General features: G+C 45.3%; 1 protein-coding gene across 2 annotated transcripts in view; it reads right to left on the minus strand.

The window, feature by feature from the left end:
- Elovl2 (ELOVL fatty acid elongase 2) overlaps positions 1-21,505 on the minus strand; it is a 37,064-nt gene extending 15,559 nt beyond the window's left edge. The window contains exon 1 of one of the 2 annotated variants that reach the window (XM_021180182.2): positions 21,435-21,505. In XM_021180182.2, coding sequence (XP_021035841.1) covers positions 21,435-21,437 — 3 coding nt within the window. In that variant the 5' untranslated portion in view covers positions 21,438-21,505. Of the gene's footprint in view, positions 1-21,116; positions 21,278-21,434 lie in introns of those variants that run through there. The other variant, XM_021180183.2, reaches the window with a different exon arrangement.
- Positions 21,506-22,049: the final 544 nt, after the last annotated feature.

A 22,049-nucleotide genomic window follows, 5' to 3' on the forward strand; every position in this document is an offset into this window, starting at 1 on the left:
ACAATGTGGAAAGAAACAGGAGAAGATAGGAAGAGGGAGCAGAGATGAAAAAGGATAAAGGGCACCTAGTCTTTCATTCTTTGTTATGCATTGACCAGTCACCAAACACTGATGCCAGCGTCACATTAGATGCCAAGTGCTAAGTCAGGGCTACACAGGGCTCATCTCCCTGGACTTCTCAGTCTAGAGAGCAATTCATAACTCCAGGGCAAAACATATTCTGAGGCTCCCAGAACTGCACTAGAACAGGACAGAGGCTTTAACTCAAACATCCTTGTGACACACCAGGAAGAGATGAGAATTCTGATGCTGAATTCTGAACCTCTAGGTGACTCAGAGGGGAGAAGGAAAGGCATTCAGGAGTCCCAGATGTAGGCACACAGAGGGACAGCTCATCTGGGAAACACTGATGACCAGGGTCTTCAATGGCTCGTATGATAGGAAGGCAGACAACACTAGGAAATACTGGGATGGCAGCAGAAAGCAGATTGGTGTTTGCTTGAGGACCATGGGTGTGTGTGTGTGTGTGTGTGTGTGTGTGTGTGTGTGTGTGTGTGTGTGTATGGGGGATATCCTTCAAGAATAAGGGCTAAATAAGGACACTTGCACATACACCTGAGGAAGCGTCTGTAGGCAGCAGGACTGCACTTTAGAGTGTGCTGAAGATGTCTTCAAGCAAAAGGAAAATGCTGTCGTATGGAAAGTGGTGTGTAAAGAAAGCCATGAGCATCATAAGAAGCACAGAGAAGCCATACTTCTGCACACCCTAAGCAAGCTGGACTCACCACCTAATCATGTCCACTCCCAACACAGCACTCCCTGTGCCACCTCTCCCCCGTGCTCCCCTCGCCAGGACCCACTGGAGGCAGCACTGCCTGAGACCTGCTTGCTCCTACTTGCCTACCTGGAGGAGCGGTGTCTCACTCAGCAGTCCCACTGCACAGACTACAGAAGCCTTGGCAGCTTGCTTGAGATACGCCCTCACCCTAACCACTGGCTTCTGTGAGCACTCAAGGAACCAGAGACCAGAAAGCTTAGCTTTCTGCCACCTCTGTGCTGACTGGATGTCCACCCATCCCAAACTGCCCCAGTTGGAGGTCAGGTCAAGCAAGTTTGTTTTTCAGGCATTTTACAGGTGTGAACATGCTCACACTCAGGGTGTCTGGTCTGGCAGCAAGCTCTGTCACTGCTGAGCCGTGTCACTGGTTCTGTTGTGCAGACGTGAGTTTCTGCTTATGGTGGCATTTATATTTTACTTTAAAAAGCGATTCAGAATCTTGGTGTCTCTTCAGTCTTATTAGCTGAGTTTTTAGAGAGTGGTTTAAAGACAGAATAGGCAGTTTCACCAGAAGTTCACTGTTTTTCAAAGCAAGCGCATTGAGACCACAAAACAGATGATTACATTTGAGTGTAAAGATATAAAAAACCTTTACTTCTCTTTTTATGTGTTTGCAAATACAGTAATGCTTGAGAGTTGGGTGACAGTAAATCAGGAGATAGGGTACGACTCCAGTGCCAGAAACTTCCCGAGAGCCTCAAGCCAGAGCCGAGGTGTAGGGAACTCAGGAGGAAATGTGTCCCCTCGGGGACAAGGGACTGTAGAAAATGAGATTTTTACCTTGTTTGTGCCCAGGGCTCAGGATGACTGACCGCTGAGCCTGCTGGCCGAGTCCTGGGATTATTCCCACTTAGTGGACTGCAGTAAGGCAAACCAAGGGATAACCTATGCAAACAGCCCCAACTCCTTGGCATCTATTGGTCACTTCAAGAGGAACTTGCTTTGGTGGCACCTTGCTATGCGGCCTAGGCTGACCTGGAATTTGCAGTGTCCTGAGGGTAGGCACGCACTGCCACACTTGGCTCAGGAACCAGCAGTCTTACTTGGCATAAAATCTGGAGAATTTGGGAAAATCAAGTCACTGTCATTAACTCCTTTGGCTGGCTGGACCAGAGTTCCGTGGCCTCTGTCTGTTTCCTTGCTCGCTGTCTCGATGCTCTTCTGTGCACCCTGCCCCAGGTATGCCTGATTATTAGTGACCCTGTCGCATCACATGCTTCTTCTATGCCACCGCATGGAGTCAGCTTGCCGATGCCTGGGTGCCTCTTAAGTGAATTATCTTTTCTCCGTGTTTCCCTCCTCCCAAGCTCCTCCAAAGCCTCTTTGTCTAACACACATGAGGGGTTCCACAGCACTTGTGCAATGACTCTCTTGATGAATGAACTCTCCAGTCACCCTAGAACTGGGACTAGCAAACTGTGGGGCTCCACTGGTGACCTCTCTCTCCCCGGTGACAGCATTCCTCCCCGGTTTGACAGTAGGAGGACTGAGCACTAGGACTTTGTCTTTGGCAAATGAAGAATGGATCAGAGAGGAGAGAGATGCTGGAAAACCTCCAGCAAGCAGAGTGATGCTGAAGCCGCAGGTGCCATGTCTAATGGAAGCTTCCAACTAGGCAAGCTCTAAGCAAACTAGGAACGGAATCCAAGGCTTTCTAGATTCTTGGCAAGCCCTCTGCTGCTTATCAATGCCCACAGCTCCCAGTCTTTTTTTGTTCTAGGTTTTATAGTCATTAATGTCCAGCATAATCTCAATAATGGGCTTTAAAGGGCAGTGAGATTTCTGGAGTGTGACAGGGCATCAGTGTATCCCTCTATCTGCTCTGTTTGCATGTGCCAGAGTGGGAGGTCTCGCTCTCCCTCTGGCTCTCAGCATCCTCTGTGAACTGCTAGGACAGCCTACCCTGCACAAGAACCCGATGTTCTGAAATGAATTCAGCCCAAAGAGGTGGATTGATGGAGTGGCCATATACTGCCCTCTGAGTGCAGAACACGGGACATAAAAGGAGTGATGTCAAAGATAGCAAGGCTCTGTTTCCCAGGATTCCCTAATGGCTGTTCTTCAGGGAACACAGTTGGAAAGAAAACAGTGCTCAGAAGGATCCCAGTGCAGTGGAGCCTGCCTGCAACGCTGACCACTCTCCCCCACGCACTCCCCATGCTTGAGAAGCCAGGGAAGGAGGATGGCTGAGTTTAAGGCCTGCCTGGGCTGAGTAGCAAGACCCTGCCCAAAGAAGGAAAAGAACAAGAAATGATGCACTGTATTTGCAAAGACACTGGGTTTACAATGTAAGCTAAGAACATAAAAGGAGGTAGGCTTTCTTCTCGACTTTTCCATAGAACACTGCAGGGAGATCTGCTATTAAGGGATACAGGACCAGCACCCAGCCCAGGAGAGTCAGGAATACTGGGCAGGGCAATGGCATGGCCCCACAACAGAGCGCAGCAACCAATCAGCATCCACAGATGGGGGAGATGTGGACATGGTACTTGCCCAACAAAGGGGGTGTGATGTTGCAAAGCAACAGGCCGGAGTCACACAGGACTAACCCTGGTGGCCCCCTTAAAAGACATGATCTGGTACGAGTGCCTCTCGGCACTGGATGCTTAAGAAAATTTAAAGCTGGGGCTAAGAACAGATGAACCATAAATTACACATGCACCAAGGAGTCACAAGGTTGCATCAAGTGGGCATCCATGGAGCACAGGACGGTGCTTGGATATCAAAGATACACTTCAACAGTAGAGCTTACTAATGCATTTCCAGTCACACTGGTGACTGGATAAAGGGCCGTATGCATAGCACTGTACAACTGAGCAATTGCCCTAGCCAAAAGCAGACTTGAAAACATATTCATAAGACTTAAATGATTTATATATTAACTCAGAGGTTAAAGAGTTTTATTAAATATATTTCATCAAGTATATTTCATAAAAACATATACAAATTTAGTTACTACCTAGTCAATTTAGAAGTCACGGTTCTTCACTGAATAGCAAAGAAACGCAAATGAAAACGATCCGGAGACTCCATCTCACCCAAAGCAGACTGGTCTTCAGGAGGACAACAAACATTAGTGAGGACACACAGTTGGTGGGGTGAAAGCTGGTCCGTCACTGTGGGAGTCAGCGTGGGGACTCCTCAACAAAAGAAACTAGATCCACCATATGACCCAGCTCCTGGAGCTCAGGGTTCCCGAAGGACCCCAGTCAGCAACCCCAGAGACCCAGGCTCATCAATGCTTCCGGAAGCACACCACTTACATAGCTAAGTAACAGAAAACACAGAATATGCACAGGATGACTTTGTTTTAGCAATAATGAAAAACTAAGTTGTTTTCGAGAAAGAGATGTGACTGGATATAATCACAGTAAGCAAACTAACCCAATCTTAAAAAATACAAATATTAATGTTTCTCTCATTGGGGTTGGTAGATTTTACAGAGATATGTAAAACTGTCTATACATACATGATGAGGAAACAGGGAAAATTCTAGAAGAAAGTCAATCAAAGGGAGGAGAGATGGGTGAGAAGAGGGGGGGAGGGGGTTAGCGGGACATGCTCAGTATATGGCGAGTGCCCTATGAAACTGTCCTCATGTAACATACTGTGTGCACTGAATGCAAACAATCAAATTAATTTAAATAATTACAAAAAGTGTAAGCATGGAAATAAAATGTAAACATTTTTCTTATAACACTTTGGTCTTATTAATAGATACTCAATAACTTAATATTAACAGAGTAAAATGAAGTCTACTACACATTAAACAAGGAGCCCCAGTTTCACAACAAGCAATTCTACTAGGTCAAGATCTTTGCCACAGCATTACAATCTCTGCTTCCACAGGAAGTCCGCAGCTAATATAAAACTCCTTGGAAATTAAGCCAAAGCCAGATTTCCGTACTCAGAAGAGCCAGAACGGTGCCAGTTTCAGAACTTAGGGGACACAGGAAGAATGAGGCTCTTTCACAAGCAGCAGCAGCAATGAAAGGAAATTGTGTTCGCATGTGCTCTGGTTGTCAAGTGCAGAGCAGAGGGAAGCAGACGGCACTTCTTAGGGACAAGTGCTTCTCGGGGACAAGTGCTGTCCCTTTGAATATGAAACAATGCAAGGCTTCTAATGATTTCATGGGAAAATATGGGTCAGGTTTTATTCCTAATTCTCCAAGCAAAGGTCAGATCTGTATTATTTCTAGGCAAAGCTCTAGATTACAAAGATATCCACAGCATTCCAATATATTTTTGACAAAGTCAAAAAGATGTCTTTTTAAACTGCTACTTCAGACAAGAGAACCCGAGAAATACCTTGTATTTTAACTCAGGCTGTGAAGTCAGCTCATAAGGACTGCTGAGGAACAGGCTCTAGCCCTGCTGAGTGCAACCCTGGGGACACATTCTTCTGCTTGGCAGGATATCATCACTAAAGTGACAGCTGACCCTCACCACAGTCTCTCCTACAAGCTGAAGGAATGTTACACCTCTCCCTTAGCTTTTCCATGGAGACAATGTCAAGTGGGCACCATTAGTGGTCGCTGCCAAACGAAGCTTGGGCTGTGGGTTCAGAGGCCAGGAAGTTCATTCCCCTTGGCCTCTGTGACAGGGTAAAGCAAGCCAGCTCTAAGCACCATAAGGGTGCTACCAGCTCATGTATCATTTGTTCATCAGTAAGGGGTCAAAGGCAATGTGGACAATAGATGTGACCTCTGTGGGCGGGAAGAAGGAGGTGGTGACAGGTGTCTGTCTATACATGATGGGAGCAGAAGACAAAATTAATATGAGCTACACACATGTGACAAAGCCAAAGTCTTTGCCAAAATATTGTCAAAATCATATAAATGCAAGACTTTGATGCCCATTTTCAGAAATCAGCAACATCAGCAATCCTGTCGTAGGTTTTCTCTTGGCTACTGTTCTGATGCTGTCTAAATAAGCACGCTAAGGAACTATGAGTGCCCCCATTCTTACTATAAATATTTCTATTCATTAGGCAGTAGAAAGCGCTGTGTAGTACAAAATGATCCTAATTAAACAATCATTTTATGTCTCTTACTCAGCCTCTGGAGGCTACTTTTTACAATTACTGTACAAGAGTCGTGCATTGTTATGAGCATGGGATCTCCCAGGCCCTCTCCGGCTCGCAGTTTTAAAGAGACAAGCTAGCAAGTGTTTGCTCTCCTCTTGTTCTTTCTTATCTCCCAATCTCAGAGCTGGTAGGAAGAGTGCCGGGCTCAGACAAAAAGAACTGACCCTGAGATATTGCTGACCAAGGAGCAGAAAATGCAAAATTATCACGGATTTTGAAACAAACACACAAAACTCACAAAAGGGACCTTGAGCTGATTAATCAGCTATGTGGAGAGAGGTTTGTTAGCATGAAATGCCTGATAACTTTGTTCCCAAATCCCACAGGCCAATGTTTCAATTTCCTGACTAGATATTCCAGAGAAATCAATGTATAGTCTTTCTCTGTATCTGCTCTCCATGTCTTAGAGGAGAGGGCCCCTCCAGCTCAGAAAGAGAATGCTTCTGCGGCCTTAGTAGCAATGATGTGTGCCACAGCAGCAACGTGAGTGGCCTCACAGGGGCTTCTGTGGCCTGCAGGAACCCTGCCTCACTCCTCCAACGTCGTTCAAAAGGGAAAGCTTGTATGTTCCAATCTTCTTTAAAGTGCTAAGTAAAAACAGCTTCAAGCCCACCCTGCCCTATCTCAAAGTTATAAATGCAACATAAAAATTGAAAAAAGGAAAAGCCCAGCTGTTCAAAGCCACATGTATAGGAAAGCATTACCAAATCCCCTTTGTAAAGTATGTGTCTCGATCTGTTCCTAAAGGAACCACTGGAAACTACCTGATTCTCAAGATAAACACACAAGTACACTACTTGGTACATTATGATTTTATGGTTTTAAGGTATTTTCTACACAGAAATCTTCATCTCATTTTTCAACTGTCAACCTTTTTCCTTTTCTTTTCTTTTCTTTTCTTTTCTTTTCCTTTCTTTTTTCTTTTCTTTTCCTTTCTTTTCTTTTTTCTTTTTTTCTTTTCTTAGAACTGTGTCATTTAGAGAATACCACTGCTGTGTCATTTAGAGAATACCACTGCTGTGTCATTTAGAGTATACCACTGCTGTGTCATTTAGAGAATACCACTGCTGTGTCATTTAGAGTATACCACTGCTGTGGTTAGTGCAGCTCTGAAAGCTTTGTAGTGTTTTTTCTTCTTCCACCTTGGAAAAGAGAAGACATAAATCCAGAAACATCAACAGGTGGTGGTGGTGACAAAGGAGAGAGAGGAGGGACAACCCTGCCTGGCTCTTCCTTTAGCAGAAATGTTTTCAGGACAGGGTGCTTTGTTGCTGATATCTCAGTCTGATCAGTGTTCTAGTTGCCTCTCCAATAGGAGCCAAAATTAGTCTCTGGAGCAGCAGGGACCTGCAGTTACCATCTGATTGGGTAAAGAAAATGTGTGTTGGGGTTGGGTATATTAGAGAAGCCAAAGAAAAAGATGCGAGACTGACTATTTTCTCAAACTATTGCTGGTGAGGAAAGAGAAAGGCAAAGTCATTTGCGTAGCTTTAATAAAACAGCCCAAGGGTTGAAATGTAGCTGTCTGTGGCAGCCGGCAGCAAGCCTGGCAGAAAGGTCAGGCTGAGCAGGTGAGCTGCCAGAGCAGGTGCCCTCTGTGACTCACAGGAGATGCAGGGACAATCCCACTTACAGGTGAAGCTTGGTCAGGGCTGCATGCTCCACCACACATATCTGAAACTGATTTTAAGTGGAGTCTCCTTTGCTGCTCTAGACAAGCGGGCAGTGTGGGAGGAGGCAGCTGGCACTGTTCACATGCCCACAGTCTCACTAGTACAGGGCCTCTGTCTACTAAAAGACGTGGGGAGAAAAGAGGCTTGGGGTGCTCACTACACAGTCACTTCTCACCAAATTGTTCATCTTAGTCTGCTCTTCTCCAGCATTTAGACTCCTCTAATGGAGGACTCGTTCAACTTCAAAGAGCCACTTGACCACGCCAACAGTGCTTACTTCTATCTAGGAGAGCATCCTTAGAGCAAAGGCTATTTCTGTTAAGTCTGTAAGACTTGCACACATTTAACAAGAAGTCAAGATACAGAGGGGTGCAATGTCTCATATATTAAATAAAATTCTACATAGTCATAGCTTCTCCTAACTCCACAGGAGCCTTAAAAATGAATGTTTCACTGTGACACTGATGGTCCCTCCTATGACAAGGCAGAAGCACCAGGACAGGAAGCAAGAGATCTAGGTTCCCCTCTGGACTCTGGGTGAAAGCCTTGGACTTCAGTTATCTCTTCTATACCTCCTTCCTGTGATGGTGGAAGCAGCTGCCGCTAAAACATTTCTCACCAGGAACAGGGATTATTATTATTATTAAGAGTTCATGGAACACCAATCTATATCACAACATCCATCCCTACCTTACAGTCCCTAAGAAAGTATACTTCAGGGTTATCCTTCACACATACTTCTAACATGGTCGCTGACTCAGACTAGGACCTCTGCCTTTACCAGTGTCCAGCAATGGAAACAAGAGGGCAGGATTGCACCAGTCTGCAGATGGTAGTCTGATTACACGTGAACTTTACATAGAGTATTACCAGCATAGCTAAAGATCAAACCTTCCTTATATTCAGATTTATATTGTGAATTAATTTATAATTCTACTTGTCAACAACATAAGCAAACACTTTCAGAGTGGGCTAGAACTCTCTTGTTCTAAGTACACATTTCTATGGATAGAACCAATTCCTTTGCCTGAACCTAAAACTCGTCCTAATATTCTTCCTTCAAGTGGACCTAACTAGGGTTAGCTGTAGGGTAGGGCTACAGACAGACTTTGCTCACATCCACCAAGCCGATGGTGTCTGCAGAGTTCCTTGGTAACTGTTGCTTCTCTTAGAGGATGTTCCTTCTTGGGGATTTGGTGCCTAAGCTTTGTGACTGTATGCAGCACTTTAACTCTACAGTAGATGCTACCCTAGAAAAACACACCCACATCTGCCATGGCCTCTTTTCTCTGAGCCTTCTGCTTACCGAAGAGGTATTACTGCTGGCTAGAAGCAGGCATGGGTGGGTCCATGACTGAACGTCTCTGGTCATAGCCACCATCTCCGTCAGATGGGTCCAGCGTCCCTGCTGTGCACTAATGGCTGTGAAATTTGCTTTCCATCCGTTTCACATTTTCACTGGTGTTTTCACAGCTGTTAATTCTCCGGTATTAGCTACTTACAGCCATCATGAACCCACTTCCTGTACTTTGTTCATTTTAAGGTGAGGTCTCAGAGTTATAGGACACACAGATGACTGATAACACTGCCTGAAAGTGTTCACTGTATTCAAATGAAGCACTGACTTTAACACAGGCCACCACTGTATTCAGCTCTACTCTCTGTTAGACGGGCATCGCCATTCCTCCTTGGCAAGTGAGGGAAGCAGGCCTTAAGCAAGGAGACTCCCCTGCTCCCTTCACAGCAAGGAGCAGCTGCTGTCTGCGGGAACGGTAATTCTGCTCAGCACCCATTCACAAAGAACAGCATACCCGTGGCTCTCACATGAAGAGCACACTCGAAGAAACATTCTGAGTGGGTCCTTCATTCTCTGTGAGATAAAAATCACCACCTCACAACAGCATGGCTGGGAGATTAAATAATTTGCATGTTTGTAAAACCATCTCTGACAGCTCCAGGCACAAAGTTGACATGGAGGAGACAGGCATTTCAGTGTTCTGCGTTTTCAAATCCCAATGTGAGGCACACTGTCTCTGCCTTACAACTCCACCGCCACATGAATTAGATACAAAAAGGAGTGGCACTGTAGAAGAGGAAGAATAGCCTTTAATTAACAGCCCACCTCAAAAGTGATGGCCTTATTTCATTCTAATGAATAACTTAATAAGGTACTACTTTTATTGTTATTATTATTATTGCTATTGTCAGGGGATGAGTGTGTTGGGGCATATGCATGCCACGGTGCTGTGCTGCGATCAGAGGATAACTTTATGGTCCTCCTTCCACCTTCCCATGGACTCAGGAGATTGACTTCAGGTCAGCAGGCTTGCATGACAAATGCTTTAGCCCAGCCCTCAACAGTGATGTCCTTAAACAATCGAGAGAGGATACACAGTGGTGTAACGAGGAGAGGCAGACTTTGCAGGTGAAGTATCTTGGTGTGTTAGTTCTTGTTGCTGGCACCAGTCCAGGGCCCTGTGCCTGCTAGGTAAGCGTTTTAGCACTAGGACAAATTCTCAGCTCTCTGGTTTAACTGGGGAAGGCAGTCATGGCTGTTCTCAAAACCAACACAGTGGAGAATTAATTGTGGAGGAGAACAGAGAGAGGACATGGCTTCCCCGCCTGAATTCAAAGGTGTAAAGCACATGGACTTTGAGTACAGAGCTCTCCTTGTTCTATAACCTCCTTTCTACAGCTTGCCTCAGTTTCCCTGTCGGTAACCAACTCCCAGCTCGCTGTGGGAGTGAGTGACAAGTATGCTTCTTATCGCTAAGGTGAGATTAATTGCTTGTATATCTGGTCACTCTCTTTCCATATAGGGGGCAATCAGCATTCAACCATGTTGTTCAGTTTTCTAAAACTTCCCTTTGGACACTGATTCAGCCAAGAGGCCAGATGAGAGTCCACCGAGACAAAAGGCCGCCTCCTGGCAGTGGCTCATCCTTCTCAGATATGCTTACCCAGGGCAGACCTTGGACCTCAGACATGACATATATCCTCAATGTAAATTTATGTTTAACTGTGCAGAACGATGCAGATGTGTTTAAATGTAGAGGATAAAATATATCATCAGGGTTGGGGAGCTCGTTCAGTCTGTAAAGTGACCAGCTGTGGCAGTATCCACTTGAGGTTCCAGCCTGGAACACACCAAGAGGTTAGTCTGCATGGCCATAAAGTTCCAGGGATCTGGTTGGCCCACCTCCAGATCCAATAAGAGACCGTGTCTCAGAGACCAAGATAGACAGCTCCCAAGGAACAACTTGAGGCTGTCCTCTGGCCTCCACAAATGCATGCATACATGCACACACATATATGCACAAAATGTATCGAGGATGTATCATCAAGGATGAGTGGCACGAACAGCAAAGCTACCGCTCGCTCCTTTGCTCAACTCCCCAGTCTGTGACAGACCCATCATGACAGTCAAAATGAGCAGCTGGGTGGAGGCCCCACACACCGTCACAGCTCAGCATACGTGTCTACAGTGTGTTCTGTCATCCAGTATCTGATGGAATCTGCTCGTGGTGAAACCTGAAATCCAGTTCATTCATCCATGGGCTGTATTTTACCACAGGAATAGAATATATATTTCCTGATGGATATTTTAGGTTGTTTCCAACTTCGTGATTACCAAAAATGCTGCTTTATATAAAATCTCCAATACTTATAAGTAAAGGCTTCCCTGGGGAAAATCTAGATGTGCAATTGCTATGCTGTTTAGGAAATGCATTTACATTTTTTTCTGTGAAAATGACTATATTGCTCTAAAATATTTATGAAATTTTCTGTCAGTTTTTAATCTTAGCCAGGTTCATGGGTGTGACGTGTATGAGTCTGCATTTCCACATTACAGCGGGACTTGTGCATGTCTTTTCATATTAATTAGCGTGCTACAAGAGCTGCTTCTTCAGTGAGCTGTCATTTCTATGACCATCTTCCACGCGTTTCACCGACTGCTGGGTCTCCTGCTTTAAAGTCATCGAGTATCCTACTTGCTACGTCTTTGTTACAGTCACTGCAGTTCCTTCCATCATCCTCATGGTTGACCTGTGGCCTCTTCTCACCCAGGCCAGGCACGCTCCCACTGAGCTACAGTCCCAGCCTAAATGTCATGTTATAGTTTATGTCAAGAAATTACCCATCCCATATCCTCTATTTCTAATGGTTTTTAAGTTTCATTTTCCTTTAGCCTTTTTAATGATCTAGAGTTTACATCTTGTCAGGTGGAGAGCTGACGGGCCCCACGTGGTTCCATATTCCTCTGTGTCATAACACATCTCTCGTTGGCACCAATCCCTTTCCCCCTGCCCTCCTCATCTGGTTGTCTTCTGAGACCTTTCACGCTGCTAGAGCAAATCCAAGAATGCTCCTTCCTGTGATAATCATGACCAGAAGTCGGGTCCTGTTTGTTAATATGCTAGACATGGCCCCATTCCTGTGCTTTGGCTTGCCCATGGGGACAGATGTATACATCTGTCTGTCCACTTGTTCCTTGGAAGAGGTCTGAGCCATGAAGGCACTTGAAGGTCCAAAGAAAAGGTTTCTACCAATTCATTAAAGTCACAGAACGTTGTCTCCCAAATGACTATACAAACTAATTTTCACATCTCTACACAATCTGGATAAAAAAAAGTTCCTAAAATATTGAAAAGTGAAGAGACTGCATTTGGGTCTGTACAGTGGCACAAAAATCCAGTACTAACCTGTTTTTTCCCAATGGCATACACCAAGCCTCAGAAATTTCAAATACTGTATATTTTCACAATGCATACACATCCTACACGTGATTACAAAGTATATAGTTTCCAAGATACCCCTGCTGCTAGCAAGCTGGCCTAGGTTAGCATGTTGTTTAGGAAAGGTTTGCAAGCATGCAGGTAAAATACTCAGTTTAACTTCTGGAAGGAAGAAAAAGTACCAACAAAATTCCTCTGTGAAAACTTTTTTCACTTTTCTTTTGGCAAGACCATAGAATATTGGATATCCAAGCAATGACGTGTTATCCTGGAGGGCAACATGGACTTTGTCCAGAGAACCAGAGGCTCCATGCTGCATGATTCAAAGTCCCCCCAACCCTTGTCTTCCCCCAGTTCTTATCCAGTAACTCCACTCCAGCCAGGCTGCTGGGTTCTGGCTCCCAGAACACATTTCCAGCAATCCCTCCATGATAAAAGCCTCTGCCTCTTCACTTCTTTCATTCCCTCACATCTTAAAAATCTCCCCAGTGGTCATCACCTCTACACTGACAGACAAGAGAAGGAGAAGCAACGTACTCCCTTAACACACACGTCCCATTATCTGCTATGCTTAGATTTAGTAACTGAAAAAGCGTGTAGAGTCCAGTGGGAAAGGCAGAGAACGGAAGACCTGTTTTCTAGAAGGCTGTTTTTAGGGGTTAAGGCCTCAGGCTAAGCACCACTAAGACGCTCAAGTCAGGCAATTTGATGTGGGAGGTTGAGTAAAGAGCGCTGGCTTAGTCTGATTACCAGAGGCTTCTCTGGATTGCCTAAAGCTGTTATTCAAATCCACGGCAGTTTTCGAAATGCAGGCGCTTGGCTACAGTGTGAGTGCCTTTCTGGGAGAACCACTCACTAAGAGGATGGCTTTGAAGAAGCATACGTGGGCGAGCTGTGTTCCAGGTTTTCCTTTCTCACCAGTTACTTTAAAAGAATTCTTGAAGCCTCAGGGATCTGAAGAAGAGACAATGAAACCTTCCCATATTTTTCATTCTTGGGGGGCGGAGGTTCCTGAATATTAAATTTAACATCACCTTCATAGGGATATAGTGTTTTTAAAATGCATATGTCTTTAGATAATCAAGAGAGTTGAAAACATCTCTAGTTCATGCATACAGGATGTCACCGCTATGAAGATGGATATGCCTCAGCAGCAGTGACCAATTGCCCACTTCCTATCTGGAAGGGCTTTGCATGCCCTGTCTTATCTGGCTGACTCTTCACTCAGTATGACATTTTAGAAAGGAGGATGCTGGATTTCACATGGCTAAACAACTTGGGAGACATGGAGACCAAGGAACTGAATCCAAGAGTGTGCAACTGAAGAAAATTAAAAAAGCAATCATGAAAAGAAGTAAAAAGAATCAGCACATTAGCTCAGCCCCTATATAACCCCCTCCTGATGTTCATCCACACAGTATGGTAGCTAGGTTAACCTCTCTAAATCATATCCTTAGTACATGACCATTCTCTACCTCCTTCAAAATCTAACAGCAACAACGTACTCTCAAGCTTAGCACTCATCTAAGTCCGGCCTGAATCATCTCTCCCTGTCATGAAGCCCACAGTGTCCACATTAAAGACCTTACTGAACTAGCGTGAGCTAGGCTCTGTGTACACACAGCCCTGTCCACAAAGTGCTCCCAGGACAATGTCTCTCAAATCCTTTTGGGTCATTACCTTCTGAGGCCTTAGCTGGTTATTTCTTCTACCTGTGACATCTACTGTAATGTCTTTCCCCACACATTTAAATCAGCCCAGTCCTGTTCCCGGACAGATCCTGACTCCTTGCAGTACGCACTGAACACTTTACAACAAGTCAGGACCTCTTATTATTTGAGCTCTAGAGCACCAGATTTTAAATCTGTGTGTGCCTGGATTCCTGGCATGCAGCCCCCAGGCTCTTCCCTCTGGAGACAAGATGTTTATGTTTCTCTGAAAGCAGTTTTAAAAAATAAGTTACTCAGTTACAGAGAGTGTACTTCATTCCTTCAAAGGAAGAACAAAAGCAAACTATTCACTCCAAAGCCTGCACTGAGGGCTGGGCTCCGTTACAAACTCGAGGCCAGTGCTAAAAAGATTAGAGTTCTCTGTAGAAAGTCCTGACAGAGGGGTGTTTCCACTGTTTCAGTTATAAGAGTTAAGACAAGAGGAGCGAATAGTGTTCTAGCAGCAGGGGTAGGACTTTCCGGCACTGGTGTCAAGAGCAGGCTGCTGCTGCTCAGGCATTTGAAACTGACTTCAGACTGTAAATCGAAAAATGACTTGTGATGAAGGACATTTCTTTTTAGGAGTCAGGACGCCAGAAATGAAGGCCAGAAAGGAACCTGAGAGTCCTGCCAGTAAAAGGAATAACAACTGTTCAGCCTCCGGAGTAGGATGGGGAAGACCCCAGGAAAGATTTGGGTGGGCTGCCCTTGAGGCGTTTCTCCAGGGCTGAAAAGCGCCCTGCCCATTGCCACTGACCCACCAAGGGCTAAAGAGTTTGATCTTCAAACCAGGAAAGCTGTGGGTATAGGGGGGAGGGGCTTCCCTCGGGCAGTCTAAGGAAGGCCCCAAGAACGAGGCAGAGGGATTCCACACAGGCTGCTTCTTTCTCCAGACACAGAGGGAAGCAGATGGCCAGGCACGGTGCTCACACCGGTCGGTCATCCCAGCGCTGGGGAGGCTGAGGTAGAGACAAGTTTCAGGCCAGCCAGCCTTGTAAACTGCCTCAAAACAAACGCTGAGCAAAGCCAAAGGAACAACGTTTCTGCTTTACAGACACACTGTCTTCTTTAAAGGCACGAGTTCATTTAACTCTAACCCCTTCGTGTGATGGCTAATAAATGTTCTGATCCTGTCAAGTGGGTAAGAGTCTCCAAGTAGTCCTAATACCTACGGAATTCAAAGATCTCTCTAAGTTCTGCTAAATCACATGAAAAAGTCAACATATTCACATCTTTAAAACACCAGAATTACGACCAAATGATAAGCTCTTAAGACATGAAATATGTGCAAAGCTACCGTTGGTTGTCCTTTCTGGCCGTCTCAACATTACAGTCACTAATCAAACCAGGGACTGCCTGATTTCACGTGAGAGCTGTTCGTCTACCGTACGGCTGCTCCAGTTACACAAAAAACACTTGTGTGTTCCACTTCTGTGTGTACTAAATTAAAATGGAATCCTTACGTATTATTTAAATGTGTGTATGTATATATGTATAATATATACAATCTATAAATAATATGTCAATATATAATCGGCTTGACTATCTAAAACATTTTAAGTGCTAACATAATGCCACAGTAGAATATTCCACACTTGACCCCATGCAATAGTTGAAAGAGAAGTATTTGTAAAAATATGTGTATACAAGGTACATTATGAAAAATAAACAAATCCTGTGTTTAGAATTACCACCCTTAAGATCTATCATCATGCTAGGATATGTGTTTACAAATACTTAAAAAAACTTCTGAAAACAAAAACAAAGAATCCTAAATCCAAGCTACTTCTGTTAGGAGGCATGTTAGAGAATGAACCTGCATATGTGTCCACATGCGTGCCCACATCTGTCCAACCATAACTCACAGGGTGGAGACTACTCAGGAAACTTGCCCGCTTTTTATAAACACGCTGACTTGTTTATAAACACGTAGGAAAGCACATTCAGACTGGCTTGTGGATAACGGTATATGGAGTAGCGAGAAAGGTACACTGGGGCCTGAAAATTCAGATCTCTGTATGTGACCTTGAACAAAGCATTTCTCTTCTTTCAAACTCAGCTTTCTTATCTATGACGTAAGCTCAGGTGCTGTAAAATTTAACTTTCTTCAGAATAGTTATATATAAACTTCAAAACTTCAAAATAGTTTTGTAGAAAAACACAGTGAAAGACATCTGATGTTCTAGCTATATTAAAGCCTAATTATGTTTAAATGAGTTCAAATATAAAATATTCAATAACACAAAATAGTATTGCCACATATGCAGAGGGAGGGCAGAGGCTCATGTCAGAGATGTTCCTAAATTGTCCCTGTGCCATGTTTGGAGTCAGGGTCTCTCACTGAATCTGGAGCTTTCCAATGCAGTCAGATCAGCTGGCCAGCAAGCCCCAGGGTGCTCCTATCTCTGCCCCCACAGTACTGGGATTGCAGGGCTCAGCACCAGGCCTCACTTTAGGGTTGTTTGTTTTATGTGATGCCAGGAGTCTACATTCAGGTCCTCAGGCTTCACAGAAGCCCTTTACTGACTAGCCATCTCCCCAGCCTACTGTGCATTTAAGTTATAATTAAATGGCCAACTACCGAAAAATAATGTAGAGTGAAAAGCTTCCCAGAAAACCCATGAATCGTGGCTTGGCTTCTATTAAGAAAAATACTCATTTTTAATCTCAGTAAGAAAGTAGCACTATAAATTTCATTATGTGTAAACAAGAATATAACCTGATCTCTTCTGCAAATTATGTTATTAGATGCATTTACAGAAATGTGTGCTTTGCTTTCAGTAAGAACTTATGATTCAATTATAGATTTTGTCTTTTAAAGTAATAGTATGACCACAAATGTGACTCTGAAATGCAAATGCAGCTTCAGGATAAAATATAGGTTACTTATTAAATATAACTCGGGCGCAGGCCAGGCCTGGCTGCACTGTGCTAAACCAACTGTTTCTGAGGGCTAAGACACGCCACCAGCTGGAGGAGTATTCTGCGGTTTTGCAAAGCAAATGGTTATCTCTTAGTACACCCTTACGGATAAGGAGCAGGAGAATCAGCATGGGAATAAGGAGTTCTGACCTTCAGACTATCAGCATGCAGTAATGGTCAATGCTTAAGATGTGCCAGCCTCGGCCTTATGTGATCACCTGATATTGATACACTACTGAATGACACAGACAAAGCCTGTCTGTCCTCAACCAAGTCTGAATTCAGAAAGAGATGCAAAGACAAAAGACATCACCAGTTAAGTACAGGCTTAGAAAGGGCCAAGAGTGCTTGAGTGGATTGCTAGGTAGCCATGCTGAGGTGTGAGAGGGTCTGGTGTGTGTACAGAAAAAGTATGGCTCTGGTTTTAGGTAGCCTGGTTACAGGAGGTCTAACCACAGATGCCATAAGAACACAGATACAGGAATCTGCAGGCCAGAGCCCTGCCCTGGGAATCAATAGCTACAGGACTGAGTCCCGTCTGATGCTTACAAAATAATCTCATGCTAAAGATTAACCCCACTTAGAAAGTGGGTGAACAGTGTGTCAGAGTGACCTGGCCAGGGGCACGGAACTTGTGGGTAATCCAGCCAGCACTGAAAGCTGGACTTGCTGACCACCTGTCGAGTGTCTGGCTTCTTTGTATCTTTGTGCACGCAGCACAGAGCAGAGCACTCCATTTCTCACAAAGTATCAGTGAGAGGTCACCACTGTGCTCGTGATTATTAGTAGTTGACGCCACTGATGTTTCAAAGATTAAATAAAGCTCACATTCACTAATGTTTTTGAAGTTCTTAGACTAATTTCATTTTTTTTTCTTTCTGGGCCTTCCCTCCCCCCCCCCCTTTTCTTGGGTGGATCACCTTACTACAAGGCTGTCATTTAAAGTAATGAATATTCTTTGAATGTTAAAAATGAGCTATACAACAGAAACCACTATGATTTAACAAGGACAGAGGGAACAATAAGGAGACGGGTAGACGTGGGGTCCAGAGATTCAAAGAATGGCATTTCTCTGCAGAGAAATGAAGTTAAAAATCAAAGAGACCAAAAAAAGTAGAGACCTGTAGGAGTGGAAAGTATGGAAGAAAGAGAGCAGAGGTGGAGGTGAGAAAGGCAAAGAGCTATTTTCAAACAAAACCTGAGAATATTGGACCAAAAAAAAAAAAAAAACCATGAAAGAAAAAAAATGGACCAAGAATCAGCTTTCTGACACAGTAACCTAGACAGCAGGTGGAATTACCAGCAGCGTTGGGTGGAGGCTGAAAGGTGAGCAGGCTTCATCTGCCTAGTGCTGGGTCTAAGGTGGCAGCCAGGTGCTCACGAGTGGAAAGGGTCTCAGAGATAAGAGATAACTTTGGATGTGTGTGCTACTGAGAGCTGTCTGTCCAATCTGGTGACCTCCAAAGCATCTGCCTATGAGCAACCAAAATTCAGCCACCCTGACCTGGCATGTGCTGTGAGTATAAATACTAGGAGGAAGGTCTTTCTTTTAGATAGGATCCCTCTTTATAGCCTTAGACAGGATCCCTCTTTATAGCCTAGGGGAATCTTGAACTCACAACCCTTCATTCTAGTCTCTTTAAGTGCTGGGATTACAAACAATAACCACCATGCCGAGGACGTAATTTTGAAGATTTTGTACTTGTGTAAAATCCCTTAACCTTTTTGTATTGGTTGCATGTGGGAGTGACGCTTGCCCAGAGAGGGTTAAATGTTGAAATGTATTTTGAGTCTCTACTTTTTCAAATGTACCTGCCAGAAATTGAAAGTCACCTGTATGCTTTCTGTTCTATTTCTGTTAGATAGAATGGATTCATGAAGTACATGGTCTTGCTTATTCATCCTCCAAACCTTCTAACATTGTATTTTGAGACAATCACTGCTGCTCTGTCTGGTCTTGAACTCGTATGGAAAACCCAGGATGGTCTCTATCTCTATACCCTCCTGCATCAGCTTCCTACATATGATATTTCTATACACTTCAATGGCCTGCTGTACCATCACTTTTTATGGAAGAAAATACCAAGGTCTATATAATCACATAGTTCAATATGGGGCTGAGATTCAAACTTAGGAATAATAGTAGATCACGTCAACTTAGAAACAAGCCATCCTCTCAAGTTACTAAGTGGTTACAAATTAAATGGTGGAAGTATCAGTCCATTAGAATGGTTCCTTGCCAGAGTTAGTGACAGCCTAATATTATTCATAATTGATAACCTAAGGTATGACGAGCTACTGATGATGTTCACAAAGTTTCACTCTCTTGGGCTAACAAAGTCTCCATTACACTGGCAACTCCACCTCTCCCAAGTCAAATGGCCCATATCTAACTGTCCAGCAGAGAAAAACATCCTTGACACAACCCTCAACAGAAGGCCCCTGGTTTCAGACCATAACTGGACACATGACACAGGCGCACTTAACACATTTCCACCAAGTTGTCTTCACATCATGGCATCTGAACTTCCCCAAGTAAAATGCATTTCACTTAGCCCTTCACTGGAGAACTAAAATGTTGAGCTTACCCAGCTAGATAATTAAGAATACACTGTGTCTGTATTGTGGTTCCCTCCTGTAATCCCAGCACCCAGGACATAGAGCCAGGAAGATTGAGAGTTTGTAGCTAGCCTGAACTATGAGGCTGTCTCAATAAACATAAATAAACAGATAGATAGATAGATAGATAGATAGATAGATAGATAGATAGATAGGTAGGTAGATAGATAGATGATAGATAGAAAATTCAACAAAACCCTCTTCCTTTTTTTTGCTAGAATACTAACAGTAAAACCTTCTGCACATATGAACTGAAATACAAAATTAAGCACCATTAATTTATGTTTAGTTCATTGGTTTTGATTTCAAAAACAAAGCTTTCAGTTCTACTACCTATCTGGACAAGATTAGCTGAGGACCACCAGGCAGTACAGTCTTGACTCTATCATCTTCAGAATTTCTCATGTAAATGCTCTTCAAGCAGTTCATCTCCAATGATAATAAACACACTCCCCTCACCAGTCACAACCCACTGACACCGTGCTGCAAGTGGGGAAAAGGGAGACTTGAATAGTCTTTTTTGCAATACGACTTGTTAGCAGAGACATCTTGGTATGGGTGTAGAAGAATGTATCACCTGACCCACTTACTCAGAACCCAGCCCCCCCACGCCCCCACCCTTTCTGCCTCTCTGCCCCATTTCTCAAAAGTGATATCGTTTGATTTGGTCACAGACTTGAAAATGCTTACTGAGCTTGCAGGGAGATAGGATAAAGATTGTAAGGCTTGCCCTTGCCAGCTACAGGTTAATGTGCACTGACTTTCACTGAGTTGAAGTATTCTTGGAAGTTTTCCCTAACTAAAAATCTCTGTCTACTTTGGAAGAGAGAGAGAGAGAGAGAGAGAGAGAGAGAGAGAGAGAAAGAACCAGTTAGCACTAAAAAAGCTCTGTCTACTCAGAAGATGTCAGGAGACTCAAGTGGCCGAGGAAGCATGAAGCGGCCACTAACATTCTGCTCAGTGTGTCCCTCCTGTCCAAGAGAAGAGCGTGTCTCTCCTCCCACACTGCACTTTAGATTCTGATCGCTCCTATTAAATCGACAGTTCTTGTAGTGGTTCACTTCAAGGAGACTGCTACCCCCCACTTAGCATAGCATAAAGTACTTTCCTCTACTTTTTTTTAAAAAAATAAATGATGTGTGCCAGGCACTGTAGACAAAGACTGTTCACCAAAACTTGCATTTTGGTGAGGGAGACATTCAATACACTAAAAAACAAAAAAAACAAAAACCCAGATTATATCATGCTTAAATAGAGAAAACAAAATGGGGGGGGGGGAGGCAATAGGGAAGGGGGGGGCTGGAATTTTAGTGCTAAGACAATATCCAACCAAGAAGAGATGGTGAGCCGAAAACAGTGTGGGAAGAGGGGGGGACAATCTAGGGCTGCCCCGTGTCAGGTGGGACAAGGAAAGGGGCATGCCCTTCACATATTTAGCAAGCCCTTGCGAAAAGACAAAGACCAATGAAGACAAACGCAGGATCTGCGGCTCTCTTTAACGAGGAGGTGCTCTTTTGAGACAGGGTGTCTCACCGTGGCCCAGGCTGGCCTCGAACTCGCGGCAATCCTCCTGCCTCAGCTCCCTCAGGGCTGCGATCGCTGCCTGCCCAGGAACCCGCTGGCTCCCTGCGAGCTCAGCAGCACACAGTCTCCGCCTTTGTGCCCAGGCGCCGGGTTTCGCGGGGTCCCTCGGCGAGCGGCTCGTGGAGGGGAGAGCGTTGGGCCCCGGCTGCAGCGCCGACACGCCCCCGCGCCCGGTTACCCGCCGGCGCCCCGGCCCTACGCCCGCACGCCCCGGCCCCAACGTCCGCCGCCATCCGGGACGAGGCGCGCGGCCCCCCACTCACTCACCATGGCCGCGCGGCCGCGATGCGCTGTCCAGGGTAGCCGCCTTCCTTCTGCGCCGCGCCACGCGCCGCCCGCGCTAGTCACTCGCCCCCGCCCCCTCGGGCGCGCGCCGCCCGCCTCCCCGCCCCCTCGGGCGCGCGCCGCGCCCTGCCCGCTCCGGGCCGTTTCCTCCGCCCCGCGCCGCTGGCCCTCGGAGGGGACCACGGAGTGGGAGGAGCCCCGGCGCCGGCCGCGAGGCCGTGGGCCCCCCCAGAGGCCTGCGCGTCCCCGCTCCGCGCGCGCCCCCGCCGGCGCTGGCGCGGCGCCCCCTGCCGGCCGGGCTGGGATTTGCAAGCCCAGCTGGCGCCTTTTGCAGGCGTCTGGGCGCGCGCGTCTATCACAGCATCAAGCTCCTGGAGAAGCCACCAGCAGCTCCTCCGCTACTCCTGGGGAGTGGCTGGGCGAGCGCAGGATGATTTAAATTGGGCACACGGGTTTGCAGGGATGACCAAGGGCTGGTCTGGTCTTGCACCTGTATAATCCCAGCACTTGAGAGCAGGGCCAGGAGGAATAGGAAAGAGTTCAAGGTCAGCCTTGGCTTTTTAGGGAGTGTTCTGCACCAACCTGAGCTTCGTGAGA

Source organism: Mus caroli, chromosome 13 (genome assembly GCF_900094665.2).
Source record: "Mus caroli chromosome 13, CAROLI_EIJ_v1.1, whole genome shotgun sequence".
Taxonomy (NCBI): Eukaryota; Metazoa; Chordata; class Mammalia; order Rodentia; family Muridae; genus Mus; species Mus caroli.